General features: G+C 41.0%; 2 protein-coding genes across 2 annotated transcripts in view; both read left to right on the forward strand.

Annotated features, from left to right (window-relative positions):
• LOC127535786 (gastrula zinc finger protein XlCGF26.1-like) overlaps positions 1-24,217 on the forward strand; it is a gene marked incomplete at its 5' end in the record, with an annotated part of 47,986 nt that overhangs the window by 7,977 nt on the left and 15,792 nt on the right. The gene's annotated exons all lie outside the window — the stretch shown is intronic.
• On the forward strand, positions 19,380-22,837 carry LOC127535785 (oocyte zinc finger protein XlCOF6-like; the record flags this gene model as incomplete). Its single annotated transcript, XM_051954568.1, has 2 exons — positions 19,380-21,536; positions 21,902-22,837. Coding segments are annotated over 2 exons (2,406 nt in total), but the record flags the coding sequence as incomplete, so codon positions are not given.

The raw sequence follows: 24,217 nt of genomic DNA on the forward strand, positions 1-24,217 counted from the left end.
AGTTCATGTCTGCGATATTTACGCAGTGCCTGCAAATCCATGGAGGCGATGGCTCTTCTCTTGCTTCCTCTCATGTCTGGGTGTCTGGAGGTGCAGCTACCTGGGTTGCTGCTCCGAGTTGTTCCAATGGCAGGTTTTGCCTTGGAAACATCGTCTTCCTCATCCGGTGAGCCTGTGATTTTTCGGAGGCTGGCAAGCAGTTCATGTCTGCGATATTTACGCAGTGCCTGCAAATCCATGGAGGCGATGGCTCTTCTCTTGCTTCCTCTCATGTCTGGGTGTCTGGAGGTGCAGCTACCTGGGTTGCTGCTCCGAGTTGTTCCAATGGCAGGTTTTGCCTTGGAAACATTGTCTTTCTCGTCCAGTGAGCCTGTGATTTTTCGGCGGCTGGCAAGCAGTTCATGTCTGCGATATTTACGCAGTGCCTGCAAATCCATGGAGGCGATGGCTCTTCTCTTGCTTCCTCTCATGTCTGGGTGTCTGGAGGTGCAGCTACCTGGGTTGCTGCTCCGAGTTGTTCCAATGGCAGGTTTTGCCTTGGAAACATTGTCTTTCTCGTCCAGTGAGCCTGTGATTTTTCGGCGGCTGGCAAGCAATTCATATCTGCGATGTTTACGCAGTGCCAACAAATCCATGGATGCAATAGCTCTCCTGTGTGACCCATGTGCCGTAGGTTTAACACCCTCATCAATCACTGACTCTGAGATTCTGCGGTAGCGAGCCAACAGCTGGTATCTCTGTTGCGTGCGCAGGACCCACAAATCAGAAGAATTCCTCTTTGGTTCCTTGGCTGTGGTGGCATCTCTTGGTGCCTTGGAAATAGAAAGATTTCCAAGGCACAGGTTGTTGTAGCGGTGCATTTTGAGTAGTGCACACAAACTCCGGTTCTTCTCTGCTAAAGTCCGGTGAGTGTTAAAAATCGCAGCTAATCACGAGAAATCGTGGGTTGAACTGACTCTGTTACTGAGTTATTGAGTTACACTTGTGGACTTTCTGTCACTTGTGGACTTTCTGTCAGTTGTGATGACATCACAGAGATCAAAGACATTCAAAAAATGCACATTCAATGTGCATTTTTTGAATGTGCACATTGAATGTGTATCAATGCACATTCAATGTGCATTTTTTGATGATGATGAACACACACACACACACACACACACACACACACACACACACACACACACACACACACACACACACACACACACAGAGAGAGTTGATCTGACAGCAGAGGAAAACATAACCACATTCTCAATGTATTTTAAATGCTAATTATAAAATTGTTTCATTACTTGATGACTTTAACCTGTCTTTAGTGTGTTAATGTGTTTTTTGTGTGTTTTAATGTGCTTATGGTGTGTGCTAATGTGTTTATAGTGTGTGTTAATGTGTTTTAATGTGTTTATTATTATATTTCATCATTTGTTTGAAGGAGAACGGATGAACAGCGGCCATCTTTGCTTTCTTCTTGTGCTTCTTTTGTTGCATCGGCTGTTGTTCTAGAAGAAGCTCTGCAGCTCCTCAGTTTACAGGAGAATCAGCTATATTTTTGCACAATTTTATTTTTATTTCATATGGAGAATGCTCACATTTATGTGTTAAAAACAACAGTGGCTTCAACGTCTAACTAATAGAAATCCTAAGATTAAATGAACATTTAGTTGTTAGGATCAGAACTTTTCAATTCAATTCAGTTTTATTTACATCTCATAGCTTCACAAAGACAGAAAGGACAAAAAGTGAGAAAATATCACAAGTGGAGCGATAAAAGTACGGAAAAAGAAAGTAAAAGAAAGTAAAAGAAAAGAGAAAGTAAAAGAAAAAAGAAAGTAAAACCCAAGGGAGCTTTGAATCCTTTGGCACGAGGATTGCGTCCATTCATTATGTCAAACAGCCTGTCAATCATCTATAAAGAAATATCGGCATCTAAATCACTGTCATTACAGAGTTTCATTAGGTATCAGATAGTTGAAATCAACACTCATCTATTCAAAATATACAGAGAACAGAGTACTTATTTCTAAACTGTATGTACAATGAGTTAATATGCAAGTATTAGTATTTGCTTGACTTCCTTATTTCCATAGGTCTGCTTTGTACTACAGTAAATTTCAGAGCTTTACCACTCAAACATCTGTGAAGGTATGTGTAAGGTTATGTACAACCTTTTGTGTTTATGATGAACATGCAATATCATTGTCATGATTCCTCCCTCTCCTACTCGGCAATCAGCCTCATCACCAGCGGCTGTGACAGAGCGCGGCTGCTCTCCATCAGTAATCAGGGCAGCATAAAAGCCTGACTCACTTCACCACTCACCGCTGGATTATTGCACTCTGTACGCTGCACACTGGACTCTACAAACCGCATGTCGCCACATACACTTCGCTGTTTGGACTCTGTTTCATGCTTCTCACCATATGCTCGCCACAACCTGGACTCCAATTCACTCAGTTAAATTACCTTGCCGGCTCCGCTTTCTCCCCTCCGTCTGCGCTTGGACAATCTGCTCCTCAGCCATCGTTGCGCCCCTCATCTCCGGCTCCCTCTGGTCCGTTCCCCCTGTTTTCCGGATTCTCCAGTCAGTTCCCTTCCTTGGTTAGTTTAGATTTGTGTTTAGTTTTTACCTCGGCCTTCGGGTCCGCCCTTACTTCAATTCAGTTAGTTCTCCATTCTGTTATTTCCCCTTGCTTCCCAGATTAAGAGTTTTCTGTTATACATACATATATATGTATATATATACATATATATATATATATATGTATATATATTGCTTTATTAAATCATCATTAATTCACCCGTCTGTCTGATTGCCTGCTGCATGGGTTCACAACCGCCTAGATCATAACAATCATGGTTTATGACAACATTTGGATGTTGAATTTAGAATCAGTCAGAATTGTCAACAAATTGTTCCTGATGCTCAAATCAAATTTTATTTTTTTGTTTTTTTAAAACATGTACTTGGTTCTATAATCATTAATAGTATTACCTCAATGAATTCTGCCGTTGCCTCACAGTCTTTAAACTGAGAGTACCCAAGATCCCTCATTGTGCGGAGAGCCACTGACACAGAGCGACTCAGTGTCTGCGCAGCCAGGGACACCCTCATCTTGTGTTTCTCAAAGTAGACATGTTTGTCTGTAATTTTATTGGCAGCGTGCAGTCCATCCTTTTTTTGCGCATCATTGAGATGATTAACCCTCAAGCGACCAAGCTATTTTAGCGACTAAAATGACCGACTGGCGTCATTTATGACCCCACTATATTTGACACAGGAAGATGTCTACTTTATTGCCTCTTTTTGTGCTTTCTTACCTATTCCACGCCACTGCATTTTAAGATGGATATTCTAAAATAACCTTCTTTTATTATTCATGGATTTTAATCATTTTTGACTCAGAGCTAAAGTAAAACCATATGAACAATATGATGCATTGTAAGAACGCAATAACATTTATTTAGACACGCTTTGTCTGCCGCCACTTCTTTTAAAACTTTATTAGGGTCCGAGCACCGAGGGTGCGAAGGACAGGCGGTGCAAGGGCACCGACTGTCCAAGGCACCAGCGGTGCCAAGGACCCTATTGAAACCCTAGGGTTTATTAGGGTCCGAGCACCGAGGGTGCGAAGGACAGGCGGTGCAAGGGCACCGACTGTCCAAGGCACCAGCGGTGCCAAGGACCCAATTGAAACCCTTGGGTTTATTATTATTATTATTTTTATTTTTTTTATTTTTATTTTTTTCTCCCGTAAAGTAAATTGGCTTTTTGGCGGCCTTATCATACTCCAAAACACGTGAAATTTGGCATGCACATCAGGACTGGCGAAAAATTCGATATTTTATGGGAGTTGCGCATGTGCGTGGCAAAATGGCTCTATAGCGCCACCTGCAAAGTTGAAAAAGTAGTCATTAGGCCAACTGCCACAATGTTTCATGTACAGCTACAATATTTGGTGGGTATATGCAGAACATCAGGACACACCAAAAAGTCAATTACAGCCACGCCCTAAACCCAACAGGAAGTTGGCCATTTTGAATTTGCTGTAAATTTTTCAAACTTAATCGCTCCTCGGGAAATGAATTGCCTTTTTGGCGGCCTTATCATATTCCAAAACGCGTGAAATTTGGCGTGCACATCAGGACTGGCGAAAAATTTGATATTTTATGGGAGTTGCGCATGTGTGTGGCAAAATGGCTCTATAGCGCCACCTGCAAAATTGAAAAGTGGTCATTAGGCTAACTTCCACAATGTTTCATTTACAGCTACAATATTTGGTGGGCATATGCACCACATCAGGACACACCAAAAAGTCAATGACAGCCACGCCCTAAACCCAACAGGAAGTCGGCCATCTTGAATTTGCTGTAAATTTGTCAAAATTAATTTCTCCCGGCAAATGAATTGCCTTTTTGGGGGCCTTATCATGAACCAAAACGCGTGAAATTTGGCGTGCACATCAGGACTGGCGAAAAATTTGATATTTTATGGGAGTTGCGCATATGTGTGGAAAAATGGCTCTATAGCGCCACCTGCAAAATTGAAAAAGTGGTCATTAGGCCAACTTCCACAATGTTTTATTTACAGCTACAATATTTGGTGGGCATATGCACCACATCAGGACACACCAAAAAGTCAATCACAGCCACACCCTAAACCCAACAGGAAGTCGGCCATCTTGAATTTGCTGTACATTTGTCAAAATTTATAGCTCCTAGTGGATAAGTCTGAGAGAACTGAAATTTGGCCAGTACATGCACCAGACCTTTCTGATGAAAAGTTATCAAAAACTCAACCAGAAGCCAAAAGGTGTGGCCATGGCGGAGCCTCAAACAACTGATCCTTCGCCATGAAACAGGAATTGGTGTCTAATTCTTCTCAACATGCTCCAATCTGCCTGAAACTTTACATGTATGATGACAGTCCTGTCCTGATGTCATCCACATCGGGATATTCATTGACAGTCATAGCGCCACCTTGTGGTTTCAGGAAATAGACATCTTTTACACTTTCATGCACTATTGTTACCCGGTTGATCATATTCACTTCAAATGCAGTGACAACAGCCTGAACACATTGATGATGCATCCCAGTGAAAATGGTGACTTGTCATCAAAGGGCGTGTCTGTGGCGGCCAAACAATTTCCATATTTCGCCATGAAAATTTAACGATTCATATCTCAGCTGAACAACATCCTATCTGCCTCAGACTTCACATGATGGACACCAGGTCCAGTCTGAACACATCCACACTCATAAATTCTGAAAAAGTCATAGCGCCACCTGTTGGTAATAGTAAGTTTAAGGCCTTATATTTTCAGGTACAATGGCCCCAAACTTGGTGATATCATGCTGAAAATTGGTCAGTCGAGTCTTCACCTCTTGACAATCCCACACTGTCAAGGGTGTGACATTTCATGCAACGCTGTTGCCGTAGCAACCAAATATCGCCATGAAAAACAAAGCCCTTTCTGACAGGTTAGGAACACTCCGATGCTCACAAAAATTACCACACACATCACCATGGACCCAAGGAACAACACTGTATGCATCTCGGCACTGCACATGCTATAGCGCCCCCTACAGTATTTTTAACAAACAGCCCCCCCAGCACGTTTCACCTACATCCATGAAATTTGGGAGGCTTATAGAGCACATCAGGACGCACAAAAAAGCCTCTTGGAGCCATGCCCTAAATCCAACAGGAAGTTGGCCATCTTGGATTGATTGTGAGATTTTTGATGATTTTTCTCATTTTTGAGAGTGAATACCTCCTAGGGGATAATTCCAGGAGACCTGAAATTTTGTCAGTCCACACAGCAGGACTTGGTTTGGAAAAGTTATCAAAAGTTCAACCAGAAGCCAAATGGTGTGGCCATGGCGACCATCACAGTTTTGATGCTTCGCCATGAAACAACAGCTGCTTTATAACTATCCTCTGAATGCACCAATCTGCCTCAAACTTTACATGTGTAATCACACTGCAATCCTGATCAATTCCATAGGCCAACATACCCTTTCAGTCATGGCGCCACCTGTTGGACGGACAGGAAATGCTTTATAAGTAGCCTGTACGTTTTCCAATCAGCCTTAAACTTTACATGACTGATCAGAGTCCAACCCTGATCACATCCACTGTTTGAAATACATTCTCAGTCGCTGCGCCACCTGGTGGATAGACAGGAAATGCTCTATAACTGCTCTGAACATGCTACAGTCTGGCTGCAATTTTACATGTATGACTGGACTCTGGTCCAGATGCGATTCAGAGGCCGACATACACTCTCAGTCACAGCGCCACCTGGTGGACGTGCGTGGATTCACCGACCAGCGTGGATGCGAGGACCCGTCCATCGCTGCTTGCAGCTTTAATTTTAAATTGGTATTCAATTTTCGTTCAGACAAAAATAAATATGCCTTTGTTTGTGCCTGGCTTGTCTACCTCAGGAATTAAAAAAAAAAACATTCTCTGATGCAGTATTTATTTGAAAAGAGTGTAAAAAAAAAAAACAAGCTTTGTTATGTTCGTATAATGTCTTAGTTTATGCCTGGTTTTAAATAGAGTTAACTTGATCTGAAATAACGGGGAAAAAATCTTGATACTGTCCTGATTTATTGAAAAGAAGGCAGTAGGCCTATTGTAACAAAAAAGGAAAAAAACAGGATTTGAGAGTTGACAAAACAGTTTCCACTTTCCAGTCATTTCCTATGCAGGTATAAAGAGGATAGGAAAAAAACAGTATTGTAAAACAAAAAAAAAGAAAAGAAGAGAACTGATGCAATTTTTTTGTCATTTACTGCTAGGTCTAATTTGTATTGCAAAGAGCATAAGAGAAAACACTATTGCTAAAAAGAGAAATAATAATAATAATAAAAAATCAGTCATTTGCCTTTTGCGTTGTACATGATTCGAAGCGTGATTCGAAGCGTATCGTGAGTTGAGTGAATCGTGGCATGCCTAGTTGTAACAGATCAAAGATTTTGTCTCATCTAGTGGGGCATGTGATGTACTGATGGAAGTCTCTCAGTGTCTGTTTTAGTGTGCAGTGGTTCATGTCTCCCAGACTGATGTTAGGGGAGTTGGACTGAAGTGTCTGGATGACCTGATGGATAAGCCCACAGGCATTTATTTCACTGGCCTTTGGACAGATATAGACAAGTTTCACAAATATCTGTGGAAGTTTCTGAGGCAGATATGGAGGGCACAGTGAAACAGAAAGCAGTTCTAAGTCAGTAGTGCACAGTTTCTTAAGCCCAAGCTTTCATTTGCTGGCTGATGTTGCTTCAATATTTCCACATAATGTTCTATCCTCTTGATGCCATCTATTTTGTGAAGTGCACCAGTCCCTCCTGCAGCAAAAACACTCCCACAACATGGTGCTGCCACCCCCATGCTTCACAGTTGGGATGGTGTACTCAGGCCATCCTCAGCCAGCATCTTCACAAGATCGTTTGCTTTTGTTCTGGGGTTGATGAGCACATTTCCCTCCAAAACAATCCTAACCTTAACCAATCTCCATCTTGAGCAGTAGGATGGCTTGACATTCCCATGGTGTTGATCTGTGCATGTAATTGTTTGGACAGATAAACGTCAAACCACAGCAATCTGGAAATTGCACCCAAGGATGAACCACACCAGTGGAGGCCCACAAATGTCTTCCTGATGTCTTGGCTGATTTCTTTAGATTTTCTAATGTCGTCACACAAGGAAGCAGTGTGTTTGAGGTCTGCCTGAAAATACATCTTAATCTATCAAAAGCTTTCAAAGTCAGGACATCATCTTGAAGGCATAGCAATCTTAATGTGTGCAAACTTCTGACTGTGAATAAAATAATAAAAATTCTCTAAAAAAAAAAATCTCTCTTTCGTTATTCTGGCATTTAAAGATAATTTTGGTCATCTTAACTGACAAAACAGGAGAAGCATTGCCAGATTTAATGTCAGATCGTGTAAATTAAAAAAAACGGGTTATGTGTCGTTTATACAGTGTAAGTAAACTTCTGGGTTCAACTGTCTGAATTTCTTGAGAAGGAAAAGGCTGGTAAACTCACAATGCTCAAAAGTAGAGATGCACCGATTGCAAAATTCTTGGCCGATACCGATTTCCGGTTTTAAAGGAGGTCTGACCTGCCAAAACCGGTTTTTCCGATACCGATTTTCTATCTGAGAAATAATTATAATCATATAATAGACACCATATTTGTTTGGCTTGAGTAGCCTTTCCCAAATTTAATACAAGTACCCCTCTACCAGACAACATTTTTCTTATATAACTACAATTAAAACCACAACTAATGATAGGCTATATGCTATCATAACCCTCCTTTTCAAGAATAAAACCTTCAACAGTGCCTCCTGAGCAGATTTATTTTCAACACTGACCATAACATTCAGTCCAGTTTACAGGTCAATAATTAACTTATATTCAAACAACATTCAAAAACATCCCAGCATTTGCCTGGTACAATGTAATTTATTTACTACCCCTCCAGTACCTCTGGGTACCCCAAGGGGTACTTGTACCCCAATTTGAGAAACACTGGAATAGTTGACTTTCAATGTCACATCACAGTCAATATATTTCAGGCTTTCAACACCTCAACACAAGCAGCAGTAGTTATTACAAAAGAAAACTTTAACCCCATCTAAAAAAAATAAAGTGCAATGAAATCGGTGTACTTGAAAATTAAAGCTGGTGATCAAAGTAAATTGCACCACCTCTTTTAATATTTCAAAATAAAAAGTGCAGCATATAATATAAGATAAAACTAAAATACTAACACAAACAAAATATAAAGTGCACTGTATGTACTTGAAAATGAAAACTGGTCCTCAAAGTAAATTGCACCACATTTCAGACCTTTGGCCTCTCCTGAAATCTCTAAATAAAAGAAGTGCATCATAATATGGGATAAAAAGACAATACAAAACAGGTTGCTTTAGGTTGTGAACAAAGTACTCCATGAAATCACTTAACCATCAATGGCAGGTTCTTCTTCACAAACAGAAGCATCTCTGCCTTCTCACCAGAAAGCCTGTTTCTTTTTTCATCTATGACATTACTAGCCAAGCTAAACAAGCGCTCACTATCGATGCTTGTACATGGAGCAGAGAGGTAGGCTTGGGCAAGTGGGGCAAGTGCAGGGTAGTGTGTTTTGTTTTCATGCCAGTATTTCAGTACATCATTTACAGTTTCATCTTCAGATCTCCTGATGGGCGACTCGGACAGGTAACGATGTAACTGCACAGATGAAGGGCTGCACAGCAGTTGCTCTTCCTCATTGCTAGCAACCTCCTTCAGTATCTCATCATGCACGGAAAGCAGTCGACTTGTCCTTTTGGCTGCAAGTTCCACAGAAGGCTGATCAGGTGTGGGTCTGCTGGCACTGGTGTCCAGCATGTTCAGAAGCACCCTTTTCACTTCATCCTTTACTTCTGCTGAGAAGTAGCAGGTTTTGTATCTGTATCAACAGACCAAATAATTTTATTTTTATTATATAGCCACATTGGCCAGGCAATACATAAATGTTGTGCACTCTGCACATACACAAGGAGGCACTAAAAGGCCAACACATTTTTTTAAATTAATTTTATGTTTTGATATACTCCTGCAAACACATTAGCCTATAGCTCAGTAGCAAAGGCTTATTCATTTAAGAACAGTAGTGGGCTAATAAACATTATTAGCAGTAAGTTATAACTTGCCTGGGATCCAGAACAGTGGCCACTGCGTACAGTGGATTCTTCTCGATGTCTGCAAACCTTCTCTGGACCGCTTCCAACAGCGTGACTTTGGCGGTGCCCACACCACGGTCTGTGTCTGCTGCTCTCCCCAAAAGGCGCTTCAGTGCAGTGATTTCAGGGATGACAACTGCGGCGGTGGCTGACGAGGAGCTAACTGTCTTAGTGAGCTCCTCAAAAGGTTCAAGGATGCTCACCACATTCTCAATTAAACCCCACTGATTTGTGGTGAGTACGACCGGGAGCTCGTGTTCTGTTGCGTATAAGCCCAGGGCACGTTTCTGTTCCAACAGCGACTGCAACATATAAAATGTGCTGTTCCACCTCGTCGGGACATCTTGTTGCAAGCGCTTCGTGGGTTGACCCAACTCCTCCTGGATAGCGTGGAGTTTTGAATAGGCTAGCGATGAGTGCTTAAAGTACGTGACTATTCTCCTGCCTGTTGCCACAGCGTCAGTGATAGTGCGTTGAGAGTGCAGTCCCTCACTCACCGCTAACTGGAGTGTATGTGCCATACACGGGAGACTGGGGAAGTTGCCATCATCCAGTGCTTTGGTCATATTCCGAGCGTTGTCACGTAACACAACATGAACCCTCTTCTTGTCGATTTTCCACTCCACCAACATTTTTTCAAATTTGGCTCTTAGATTGTCGGCGGTGTGGGACCCGGGGCATTCTTCACAGTGTAGAAGGACTTGATGTAGCTCAAACTCATCATCCAGCCACTGAGCAGTCAGGCTCAACATTGACATTAAGCTCACGTTAGAAGTCCAAATGTCCGTTGTGAAACTGACCGGGGATTTAGTGCCGTCCAGCAGTTTGTGTATGTGGCCTGACACGCTCTCAAACAACTCTGGCAGCGCCGTGTCAGAAAAGTACCGCCTGCTTGGTAATTTGTACCGTGGATTCAGGTGTTTCATCAGATTTACGAAGCCTTTATCCTGTACAACGCTAAACGGCTGGTCGTCCAGTGCCATGAACTCCATTATTTTCATAGTGGTGGCTTTGGACTTTTCAGTGTTGATGTCGAACATAGGAGCCACGGCGGATGGTTGTTGTGGCTGCTGCGACTCTGCCACATCCCTCCTCTTAGCGGCATTGTCGTCCTTATATTTGCTAAACAAGCCTGCGTGCTTCTTTTCCAAGTGGCGTATTAAGTTTGTTGTTCCAAATGTCTTAGGCGTTGACCCTCCACGGCTGACTTTTGACTTGCAAGCATTACAAACAGCGTGTTTTGGGTCGCTCTGGCACACAGTGAAATAAGTCCATATTACCGACATGTTTTGTTCCTGAGTCTTGCTAGTTTTTAGCTGTTTTGCTCTGAGCCGATACGCAGTGCTTGACCCGCATGCGCATGCGCGGTGCATGCCCATGCGGGGTGCATGCCCATGCGGATCAGTTTGCCCTGGGAAAACCTATGGGGAAAACCGGCAAATTAAGACAGTGATCGGCCGGTCACCGGTTGGGGCCGATTGGATATAAAACCGGCTTTTTAAATCGGCGGCCGATTGATCGGTGCATCTCTACATAAAAACATTGAAAAGGTTACATCTGATCCACGAAGAGTTAAAATCTGATGATTAAAATGCATAAATAAGTTCATTTGCTTGAAATATGTTCATTTAATTAATTGAAAGTCAGTTAAAAACAGTCAGAAAGCTCCTTTAATTAAAATGATTAAAAGTATGGCTGTTAAAAATTACAACGCTCCTTGCCCTTTAAGCGTTTTGCTGCCTCGTGCCTTTAACCAAAACGTGCACTGCACAGCGCAGCAGAGAGCAGACGACAGACGGAGAGGAGAAAAGCAGAGAAAAATAATGAACGAAACTTCTTTAAAACGAGTTTATTGGAGATTGGGAAAAGAAACCAGCCCGGTTGCTGATGCGCGAGGATTGTGTTGAAGTTAACCGCAACGGTTTTTGGTGAGTTTTGATTTGTTTTATGGTAAACTTTTTCAGCAACATGTACGCACGTGGATGCTAGCAAAAGGGCTAATGTTGAAACGTGGAGGAAATCGTTAATTCTGTTTAGCGGTGAATGTTTTGTTTATTGAGGAGACCAAATGTGTATCAGTACATGTCATGTTAGTGGAAGAGTTTCACTGCATTTAAAACATTTCATTTTGTTTAAAGGATAATGCTTTTAGAATCAAAAATGCTGCTCTGCAACCATGTCTTCTTTGATGAGCGACTTAGCAGTAATGTTAATATGCACAAGCATACAGAGTTGCAGTTTTAGTTCATGTAGCCAGGATAATTCATTTTATTTATGACCTGTTGTGCAGGTCAGGTTTTTTGGTCCTGCTGAATTGGTCAGAGACTTTCTGTTCCGTGGCGTGCGAGGAGACGAGGCACACACGACGTGGGATTTTAGATGGCGAGCCAGACCCGTGAACTCTGTTTTCAGTGACAAGAACTCATCTTCATCGTGCCCGTGAGGACACTGCTGTCACTTTGGAGCTGTTGGTAAACTCGCTGCCTGAGTGGTAGGAGTATTGGATTCTTTCTTTTTCCTCTATTTGAACTAAACTGAGTTGGAGTAAACAACTGAACTGGAACTGAGAACATAATTGGAACTGAACTTGAAGTGAAACTGAAATGTTACATGTTCATGGTTGTTCATAATTATCAGTTATGAGTGAGATGGGATTGTGTTGCAATTCATTTTCATTTGGGAATTGTGGTTTTACTTTTTTTTACCTGTGAAATAGAAGGAAGAGTTAACTCAAGAGTATAACTAAACTCAAAATAGGTACAAACTTGTAGCCTAAATAAGATAACCATTAACAGACTGGTCTAAACTAATGAAAAGAGTGTAGTTGAATCTAAGATAAAGAGTTTAACCTAACAAACTGCTCAAACAAAGTGGTTCAGTGAACTAAACTGTTTCTAATACTGAAAGGAAGAACCTAAAAAAGGGAAAAGAGTGAAGCACCTTTATTTTTCCTATTTTTATTTTACCTGCAGGGATTGTCGAACAGTTGTTAACATTGAATATTGTTTGTCTTAAATCTGTGTCAAAAATTCACTAAAGTGCCGGCTTTTGTATTTAAAGTACATGGTCTCTGGTCTAAATTTAGTGTTGTTTCCCCACTCCTTCAGAACCTAGAATTGGTCCAGTAGTTTAAAGGGTTGTATCAGTGATACAAGCGCTACAAATCCCCCTCCCTCCTTTGGGTTCCTCTGACCACAACTGCATCCTCCTTATCCCTGTCTACCACTGTACTGAAGCAAGGCAAAGTGCAGAACATCAGAGTGAAAGTTTGTCACACTCTGCAGGGATGTCTGGAGGTTACTGACTGGGACGTGTTTAAGGAGTCCTCAGCTGATATTGATGAACCGACTGATGTTGTGAGCAGCTGGGTCACAGACTGTGAAACCAGTGTTATTCCTGAAAAAAACTGTTAAACTATATCCAAACACTAAGCCATGGCTTTCTAAGAATCTTAAAGACCTACTGTACAGAAAGAAAACAGTCTTCAGAGAAGGAAATACACTAAATCTGTATAACCGACAGAAGGAAATAAAGTAGGAGATCAGGACCCACAAAAGACAATACAAAGACAAACTTGAGTCTCAGCTCAAAATGAACAACCTCAGTTCAGTCTGGGACGGCATGAATCTGATCACTGGGACTAATTAATGTGTCAATGAGAGAGTTCAGCTCAGCGGTTATAATTCTGATTTAGAGCTGGCTCAAAGTCTAAACAGTTTTTATGTCAGGTTTGACTCCCATGATTTTAGGGCTAAACATGCTGAGACTAAAAACTGTCTCATGTCAGCCTCTCCACAGAATCCCTTTCTTGATGTGGGCAATGTAATCTGGTGTCTCAAACAGTGCAGACCAAAGAAAAGTCCTCTACCTGATTACATCGTTGATTGAAAACTTTTTCTACGTCTGACTAAATGACCAAGATTGCTGCTGATCTCCCTGTCTATCTTATGTTTTGTTTGATTTTTCTTTAAATGGCTTTTATTTTGCTTGTAATTGTTTTACTGTGTTTTTTCCATTTTTAAAACATTTCCTTTAATCGTTCCTATTCCTTTAACTGTTTTACTGCTTTTGTTGTTTGATGGTGAACGCTTGTGTAACTGCTGCACAACAAATTGCCGGGGTCGTTGGGGTCAAATCCAGAATTCAGTGGCAGAATTACAGTTCTTTTCTGGACTGGTATCAACATCTGTGCCCCTAGGAGAAACTAGAAAGTGTTGGTGGTCTGAATTGACCCTGCTGCCATTAAGACCTAAATCTGGACGTTAATGTTGTATGCTTTTCATATTGTATACTGACAGTCAATAGAAACTTTGAGGTAGAAATGTACGCAGAATTCTACTTGTAGGGGGGTTGTAATTATTCATTGTGGATAGAGGTCGACCGATGTGGGATTTTTAAAGGCCGATGCCGATTTTTGAAAAAAAATTCAGCCGATGGCCGATATCTAAGGCCGATTTTGGAAGCCGATATTCAAGGCCGATATACCTATATATATATATATATATATATATATATATATATATCAGTATATGTACAAAGCATTGATTATGAAAGACAATTGCGAATTTGCGACACTAAAAGAAGAAACATGTGTATGCTAAAAATTAAACTCTACCATTGCAGTAGTAGAACTCTTAACATTTATTTAACTTTAAATTGCACACAGAAAAATACAATATCAAAACGTAACCTGAGTGAGATTTTGTAAACAAATCAAACTGTAAAACTGTAAATTGAAAAGTGGCTTCAGTGCAAATTGCTCAGTATCAAAGATTAATGTTATCACACAATAAAACTTTAAATTGCACACAAAAAATACAATATCAAAACGTAACCTGAGTGAGATTTTGTAAACAAATCAAACTGTAAAACTGTAAATTGAAAAGTGGCTTCAGTGCAAATTGCTCAGTATCAATGATTAATGTTATCACACAATAAAATGAACACTTCTAAAATATAAATAAAAATGTAGTGCAGTTTGGCATTAGAAATAAATAAACACAAATATACACATTACACAAAATAAAACACAAAATAAAATACCAGAGTTAAAAATAAAATGGACATTAACCTTCAGTCTTTGGATCAACTGTCCTCAGTGCCTTAACAAATCCTTTGTTCATATTTATGCAACATGGAAAAAGTGAAGCATCACACAAATATAAAGAATAAATATGTAAACAGTTGCAAAGTTGAAACATTTATGAAAAAACAAACTTATTTGCAGTGTGCTACTTACACTACCAAGATTTTAAAGAACTGTGCATGTAAACAGTGTTTTGTTGGATCTGACACTTTCCTTAATACTCCCATTTTAGAAGAGGAAGATTGTAATGCAAAAAACACAGTCTTTCAGCATTTTCTCCTGTGAGCCTGTTCCTTTTTGTAGTGTAAATATTTCCCACTTCACTAAAAACCCTTTCACTGGGAACTGACGAAGGGGGTGCAGACAGAAACTTTTGGGCAATGGGTGCAAGTAGATTGAATCGAACGGCATTGTGTTGCCACCATTCCAAAGGGTTACCAGTCTTTCGATCTATCAGTGGCTCATGCAGGTACTGATCAAGCTGGGATGAGATGTCAGACTCTTGTGCAGTCTCATCGGGAGATGTTGTTTGCAGAATATTTGCAAACATTTGCTCAACTAGTCCAGGCCTTGGTCTTTCTTCCACCTCAGCAGCCACTCTCTTTTGTTTCGGCTGGGTTGCATCATCTGTGGACATATAGAGGTGTAAAAGTTAGCAACATATTTCTAGTTTACTGCTCCGTATCTGGGACAACTCTTAGAATACTACTTACCATGGTCAGAGCTGGTGGACGCATGTGGGGAGACAGCAGACAACAACGAGTGTTCCTCCTGTATCCACATCTGTACTGGGTCCCGTGTGGCTGCAGACAGAACATTGGCCTTGTACCTTGGATCCAAAAGGGTGGAAAGTACCAATATCTTCGAATCCTCCATTTTTGCAAATCTCCTCTCAAGACTTTGCAGCATAGTTTGGCGGAGTGTTTTGATTCCTCGTGTGGAAGGGCCTTCAGCTCTCAGTATCATTTTAAGTACAGCAATGCTTGGGATGATGCATGATATGGAGGACTCTGAGTGGCTCATCTCCAATGTAACTTCTTCAAAAGGTGCAAGTGTGTCAATGGTATTTGAAACCAACTCCCATTGGTCTGCACTTAGGGTTGTGAACTTTCCGTATTCTCCTCCATAAACATTTAAAGCGCGCTTTTGTTCAAGCATCCGCTGCATCATATGGAGTGTAGAGTTCCAGCGTGTTGGCACATCTTGCAAAATGTTGTGTAGTGGTAGGCCTAGGTCAGATTGAATTTTCTGCAGACGTTGCTTTGCCAGGATAGAATGATTGAAATGCGTGGCGCAGTGCTTTAGCTTCGCTATGATGTCAACAATGGCTCGCTGGCTGGCTAGTCCTTCATTGATGACCAGCTGCAGGGTATGGGCTGAGCAACTCAGATCTGGTACTTCAGCAAGCTTGAGCCCTTTAACCATGTTGGCTCCGCTGTCTCTTAGCACCAAAAAAACTCTCTCAAGTGGTATATGCCATTGCTCAAGCATTGCCAAAAACATCTCACTAATGTATTCGCCAGTGTGCGAGCCAGTCATTGCCTTCACATTCAGGACAACCTGCTGCCTTTTCCATTCCTCATTGATAAAGTGGCACGTGAGGCTCATCAATGACTCTGTGTCCCCTGACCAGCAATCGGTTGTGAAAGACAGGAATGGTTCAACTTCTTTATCTTTGGATGACACTAGTTCTTGAATGTGCTCCTGAACTTTGTTGTAGATGTCTTCCAAGACAGTAGTGCGGTAGTACTTTTCAGACTTAAAGTTGTACCGAGGCTCTGCATGTTGCAACACTCTCCTGAATCCGATATCATCTACCACAGTGAAGGGTTGATTGTCTGTGGCAATCATTTCGACAATCATCTTGTCAAACTTCTTTGACCTTGGGTCATTATTTCCCCATTTTCTCTTGGCATCAAATAGCTGAACTAGCGTAGGTTGCTGTGGCTGTGAAACTGATAAGGCCATTTCATCCTTTTTCTTTATTGCCTCATGGTATGCCAGTGGATGACGACTCTTTAAATGACCCCACAGGTTTGATGTGTTCATTTTCTTTTTAACATCTGCTCCCATGCTGATTGTGTTGCTACAAATGTTGCATTTGGCTTTCCCCGGCGTTGGTTGGGTAAAATGATCCCATATAGGGTTTTGTGTTTGCGCAGCCATTGCCTGCAGGAAAAAAAAAAAGGTTAATGTAAGTACCATTGGACAATTGTGTAAGAAATTAATGAGGAATAGACATTAAATTACTGTTTAATTTGTAAAGGCTGTCAATAATCCAGAAGTTTTCCATCTTATTTTTATAACAAATACCTTTTTTCACCAGTTGTTTTTGTAATAAAAACTTTAAAATACTGTTTGTTTTCCTGTATTATTATTACTACATTAAAAGTATAATAATTATATTGCAATACAGTGGGTTTTTTTTGTTTTTTTTGTTTTTTTACTCCATTCATTACATAAAATATGAGTAATCTTGCACAACATGAGTGTTTTGTTATCCCACACAGCTTTTGATGAACAACTATATTCAATTACAGGATCAAACCAACACTAACTCATGTGTGGTGCTGCTGATATAAAAGTTATCTCTAGCATAACTAGACTTCTATTACTTAATTACGTAGCTCTTAGGCTTCGCTATTGGCTAATAATTCCCTTTACGTTTCCATCACTGTACTAAATTAAAGTTGAAAACTGATGACACCGCTAAAGGTGCGACTGCAGAGATAGCTTAAGCCGACTGTGCAATTGTTATTATGTCAGGAGGTCGTATGTAACTTAACCAAACTTTAGCGGACATGTTTTTAGTCCTGGAGCCAAGATTAATCCTGGAGCCAAGACGCAACAAGTGGATCTGTCATTGCCTACTGCACATATTCTCAATAATGCTTTTGCAATACGCATTAGTGCTCTTTGTATGTCTGTGGCATGAACCAAATCGTTAGTCTTTTTGTTGTTGAAGCCTCACTATGTAGCTAAGTTATTTGCTAACTATGCTAACATGGAGGATTGTTGCATGTTTGAGCCTGACGCTGGAAGTTAAACAGCTAACCTACGGTTTAATACCCACTCAGTAAAGATTTTTAAAGGCTACATCAACACTGTGTATTCGTTAAAACAAAGAAACAAATCTTTTACCTTTTCGGGAGCCTGATAGATTGCACTCGGCGTGTCCCATCTCCCAACTCCACGCTGCTCTGAACCCGGGGTCCTCCAGCTAAAGGACCCCATCAGTAAGCGGTGGCCTTAAGGGTGCCTGATCAAAAATCAGCTTTTTATTTATTCCATCGGCCGATGGCCGATGTTGAAAAAAATTCATCCATCGGCCCAAAACATCGGCCGGCCGATACATCGGACGACCTCTAATTGTGGATTTACTGATGATCTAGTGCCCTGGTAGTTGAGATAATGATGATTTATTTTGTCATGATTCATTGCATATGGGTTGGTCACTTTGCAAAAGTGAATCAAATACACACCAAGCGATACTCAGTGAGTATCTGCACAATTTGAGAATGGGTTTTGAAGGCCTATAAAAAGGCCCAAAAAAGGTCACCATTGTTAGTCCAGTGAACAGCATCATGCCGCGTCTATCACATGAACAACGTCTCTGGGCACTGGGTATGGTGGAGGCCGGTTTGAGCTACAGTGATGTAGCCAGGCGTATGGGCTGTTCCAACCCACAATCAGAAGCCTGGTCCAAAGCATGTGCCGACGGATTGCTGCCAGCATCGAAGCAAATGGAGGCCATACTCGGTATTTGTTTTGTCTTTTGTGAAATTCTTTATTTTGAAATCATTCTTGAAACTTTAGATTTTTGTTTCTGTATGCCAATATGCTAAACAAATAAAAATTATGTTGAAAAATATGGTCTCAAAGTTTTTAATGACTGTCAGTGTACATTTATCCAGTAATGTAACTTAACGGAAAGTCTGGGGATCAAGAGATCCTGGTGGTACAATCCCATCAGTCCCAGCTCTGCTTTGCTTTTCACGGTGATCGACAGATTTTGCTACCAAATATTCTAAAGGTAGTGTCTACAGATACGGACCGGTACGATACGGCACTTTCCATTTGCCAGACAGATACGGACCCGTACGCGAGTCTCGCGAGTCAAGAAGCTGCTAACCACTGCAAACTGTTGAAAGGTAAGCAAAGGTTAGGGTTAGTGTTAGGGTCAGGTTTAGGGTCCGTACCTGTAGTACCGATGCTACGGGTCCACACCGCTAGCGTCTACCGGGAGTCACGTGACCAGATCTTGCGTATCTGATTGGCAAATGGCAAGTGCCGTATCCGTAGTCCACAGGCTACGGGTACGGGTCCGTACCTCAAGCAACAACCGATTCTAAAACTACCGTGCAGAAAGCTGAAAACTATCGGCCTGTGAAAATAGCTTTGTTCACATTGTGAGTGTGCTGTTGACACATTTCTAGGTTTCTAATGACAAAGCTGCTAGCATGTCTGCAGATTCTTGATCTTGTTTCAGCCTCATGTCCAACTACATGGAATTGAGACTTAGCTTCAATTTTTTCATGATTGCTCTTTCATCACTGCCTCTGTTTTTATCTTTGTCTTTTGCTACAGAAATGTAAACACAGCAATGGAGTGAGATGTGGGACCTCTGAGGAGGATAAGGATGGTTCAGCAACAACAGCAAAAAGAGATGAATCACTGAGTTGTGTGCAATGTGGCAAGACTTTTGTCACAGCAACAAAGCTAAGAATTCACAAATGTATTCACACTGTGGAGAAACCATTCAGCTGTGATCAATGTGGAAAGGCTTTTACTCACAAGAGTGATCGAGCAGAACATCAACTCATTCACAGTGGAGTTAAACCATTCAACTGTGATCAATGTGGAAAGGCTTTTACTCACAAGAGTACTCTAGCAAAACATGAACTCATCCACAGTGGAGTTAAACCATTCAACTGTGATCAGTGTGGAAAGGCTTTTACTCACAAGAGTCACTTAAAAAGTCATCAACTCAATCACAGTGGAGTTAAGCCATTCAACTGTGATCAGTGTGGAAAGGCTTTTACTCAGAAGAGTCACTTAAAAAGTCATCAACTCATTCACAGTGGAGTTAAGCCATTCAACTGTGATCAGTGTGGAAAGGCTTTTACTCACAAGAGTCACTTAAAAAGTCATCAACTCAATCACAGTGGAGTTAAACCATTCAACTGTGATCAGTGTGGAAAGGCTTTTACTGACAAAAGTAACTTAAGAAGTCATCAACTCATTCACAGTGAAGTTAAAGCATTCAGCTGTGATCAGTGTGGAAAGGCTTTTACTCACAAGAGTGCGTTAAGACGTCATCAACTCATTCACAGTGAAGTTAAACCATTCAGCTGTGATCAGTGTGGAAAGGCTTTTTCTCAGAAGAGTACTCTAGCAAAACATCAACTCATCCACAGTGGAGTTAAACCATTCAACTGTGATCAATGTGGAAAGGCTTTCACTCACAAGAGTACTCTAGCAAAACATCAACTCATCCACAGTGGAGTTAAACCATTCAACTGTGATCAGTGTGGAAAGTCTTTTACTGACAAGAGTACGTTAAAAGATCATCAATTCATTCACAGTGGAGTTAAGCCATTCAGCTGTGATCAGTGTGGAAAGGCTTTTACTCACAAGAGTCACTTAAAAAGTCATCAACTCATTCACAGTGGAGTTAAACCATTCAACTGTGATCAGTGTGGAAAGGCTTTTACTGTCAAAAGTAACTTAAGAAGTCATCAACTCATTCACAGTGAAGTTAAAGCATTCAGCTGTGATCAGTGTGGAAAGGCTTTTACTCACAAGAGTGCGTTAAAATGTCATCAACTCATTCACAGTAGAGTTAAACCATTCAACTGTGATCAGTGTGGAAAGGCTTTTTCTCAGAAGATTATGTTAAAAAGACATCAACTCATTCACAGTGGAGTTAAACCATTCAACTGTGATGAGTGTGGAAAGGCTTTTACTGACAAAAGTAACTTAAGAAGTCATCAACTCATTCACAGTGAAGTTAAAGCATTCAGCTGTGATCAGTGTGGAAAGGCTTTTACTCACAAGAGTGCGTTAAAATGTCATCAACTCATTCACAGTAGAGTTAAACCATTCAACTGTGATCAGTGTGGAAAGGCTTTTACTGACAAGAGAAACTTAAAAAGTCATCAACTCATTCACAGTGGAGTTAAACCATTCAACTGTGATCAGTGTGGAAAGGCTTTTACTGACAAGAGAAACTTAAAAAGTCATCAACTCATTCACAGTGGAGTTAAACCATTCAACTGTGATCAATGTGTGAAAACCTTTACTCAACATGAACAGTTGTTGATCCATCAATGCCCCCATTCTGGTAGAAAGCGGTACCACTGTGACTCCTGTGAAAAAACTTTCAAGCACCAACAAAGCTTAAAATGTCACCAACGCATCCACACTGGATATGATGTGTATGTATGTGATTACTGTGGCAAACTATTTGTACAGTACTCACAGTTAAAAGCTCATGAAGTGACCCACACTGGGGTTAAACCATACATTTGTGACCAGTGTGGGAAACGCTACAGCTACATTGCAAACCTCAAAGTTCACCAACGTGTCCACACTGGGGAGACACCATACAGATGTGACGAGTGTAAGAAGACTTTTACAACTTTGTATTCCCTGAAACAACACCAGCAGATCCACACCAGAAAGAAAGCATTCAATCAGTGTCACAGTGAGGTATGTAAAGACTGGTCTCAGTCACAGTGTACACACAGTTATGTATTGGATAATTTTGGATATTGCTGAAAAATTGTTTCAAAACTGTTTTGAACAACTGTGGTCAGTTGAATTCTGTTAACACATTATCAGCTATCGTTCAGTCTAACCTGTATTCATTTTGACACAGAAATCTGGTCCAGGTTAATCTGGGGATGCGGGTTAGATTAGGAATTGTGACATAATCGGACAACTGAATGTTAAATTCCAACAGGTAAAAGTGTCTTCAGATGTCATTTGGGGTGCTCTCTATCTCAGGCAAGGCATCAGTTCTTCAATGCTGCAGGAAACACTGACGTTCTCTGTGTTTGTTTTTGTTTTCCAAGCAGAACGGAACAGATGGACAAAACTCTCAGACTTGTCAGCACTCTGCCAATGGTGAACAGTGCTGCTTTGACCAGTCTGGACCGACGTCCAATCAACAAGGAACCCTACAACGACACCAGCGTATGCACACTGGACACAGACTGAACCCCTGCCAAGAAGATTTCTCCATGCAGGGTTCAGTAAAAGTTCATGAAGTCCTCCACAAACTTAAAGTCCTTGAGATCCGGCTTCACAGAATTCAGGTCTAATTTCTTGTTTAGTGTCTTCGTTGCAAAATCCATTAAGAGGAAAGCTGTCGTTAACAGACGTGACTGGTAAATTAATTAAACAATTCAAAGTGGTTACTCATTTAAATGAATTATCAGTGGCAGAGGGATAGACGTGTGGATGGAGGCAGTGAGCAGCAGGTAGAATTTCCTCAATTACCACCCTTGAAGCTGCGGTCAATTTTCCCCTGAAATTTCTGCTGAAGATGTACAGAAAGTAAATTGAATGCTGTTCTTGAACTGTTTGGAGTACAGGCATGGCTGGGGTCTCCTTTGAAAGCTGACAACCTGAATTTTCACCCAGTGCAGTCAGAAGTACTCTAGGTGCTACTGACACAGAGTTATTTATGTTGGAACACACTGAATTAGGATGAATTTTATTTTCGCCTAAATTTTTTCCCTAATACAACACCTGAAAATTAGTGTGGCAGCACTGTGACAGCTTGAAACACAACAAGGCAACAGCCTGGGGTCTTACATAGTTCAGGACAAAATTTCAGAGCAATACTACAAGAAATGAGTGTTTCACACGTTTTTGTACTAATATGCCCAATTATGTCAATTTTGGACACCCTATGTACACCCTGTGCAAAAATGGTATATGTTCCTTTATTAGCCCTTTTTCACATTATTTTCACTCCAAAAACTCATAAAGAACTCAAAAAATCACTTCAGATAAGCTTCAGTGTGGATCTTGATCTGAATCAGAGGCACAGACGGAGACAGAAAAGCTGCAGCTCCTGGCCGCAGCAGGAGAGCAGGAGGTGTGAAAAATCACACAGAGCCGCTAAAACCCGCCTCTCGGCTATTCAGCAAGCTCATTGGCTACATGCCCTGTCCGTCAAACGTTTCCTCCGACGTGATTTGCTCAGAATTTACTGATGAGATGAGGGTCACCAGATCCATCGTTGGCTGTTTAGGCTTCGGAGGCAGCGATGAGTCACTTGATTGGTTGAAATGCGGTTGGAATCGAAAGCAGAGGCTTCAGTCGCCTTTTTCAGACCGAGACCGTGTGGATTTCTGAATCCTTCATAAAATTATGGACAAAAATGCAGTGAATTATGGAACGCGCAGCGCCACCATGCGCCACGTGGACGCGCACGGAGCCGAGCTATTTGTGGATTATTTACTTATTTCTAGACATGTTTTGGACAAAATATTATACTTGCTAGTATTGTCTGGATGACTACTCTTGGATTATGGCCAGTTTTTGTGGATTATTTTCATCGTTGACCGGTAAAAGACTGTCCAAAGGTAAGTTATGCCCTTTATGTGTCCTTTAAATTTTTGTTGTTTGTTTTAGAAATGTGTTTATATTACCCGCTGTGGTAATCACATCAGAAAGTGGTTTATACCGGCGGATTCATGAGACTCTAAGCTTTCCATGCATGTATAGTGTTTCTATCATCGCGTTTGAAGCTAAAACTGCTTTTGCCGTTAAACTTCAGCAGGCCATTTTGGGCCCGAATATGGGCCCGTGCGGGTTAAGTGGTTGTTCCTCAGATCCCTCTGGGCTGCAGGAACCCGTTAGATGCAGAGCTGGTTCAGTGATTCTCTGATGGTTAATCATAATTAATTTAGGAGATTACTGACCGTAGGTATCTATCTATCCATCTATAATCTATCATCTATCTGTAGGAATCTCTAATATTGAACAAGTAGATCAACTAATCTCAGATTACATGCGAGTTGAAATAAAAAAACATGAAGTGTTGGATGAAAAGTCCAATCTTTGAAAGCTGACATGTAGTTTAGAATCATTTCTTTGTAAATTAGCTGCATCCAGTCATTACCATGACATTGGCATCATGGAACCATGACCACATGTATGTGTCTGGAGATAGTGGCATTTTTATAACGGCACATTTTCATGCTTTGACAGATACAGTGAGGAAAAAAAGTTTTCAGACACCCAGAAAATTTTTACACAATCTTAAATATCATCATGAAATATTTGTTAGTCTTTTTGTGTGTTTCTAAGGGTGTGGCTGCATCAGACAGACACAAATACAAATGATATATTTTTTTGTTTGTTGTTTACAAGAAAAA

Source organism: Acanthochromis polyacanthus, chromosome 10 (assembly GCF_021347895.1).
Source record: "Acanthochromis polyacanthus isolate Apoly-LR-REF ecotype Palm Island chromosome 10, KAUST_Apoly_ChrSc, whole genome shotgun sequence".
Classification (NCBI taxonomy): Eukaryota; Metazoa; Chordata; class Actinopteri; family Pomacentridae; genus Acanthochromis; species Acanthochromis polyacanthus.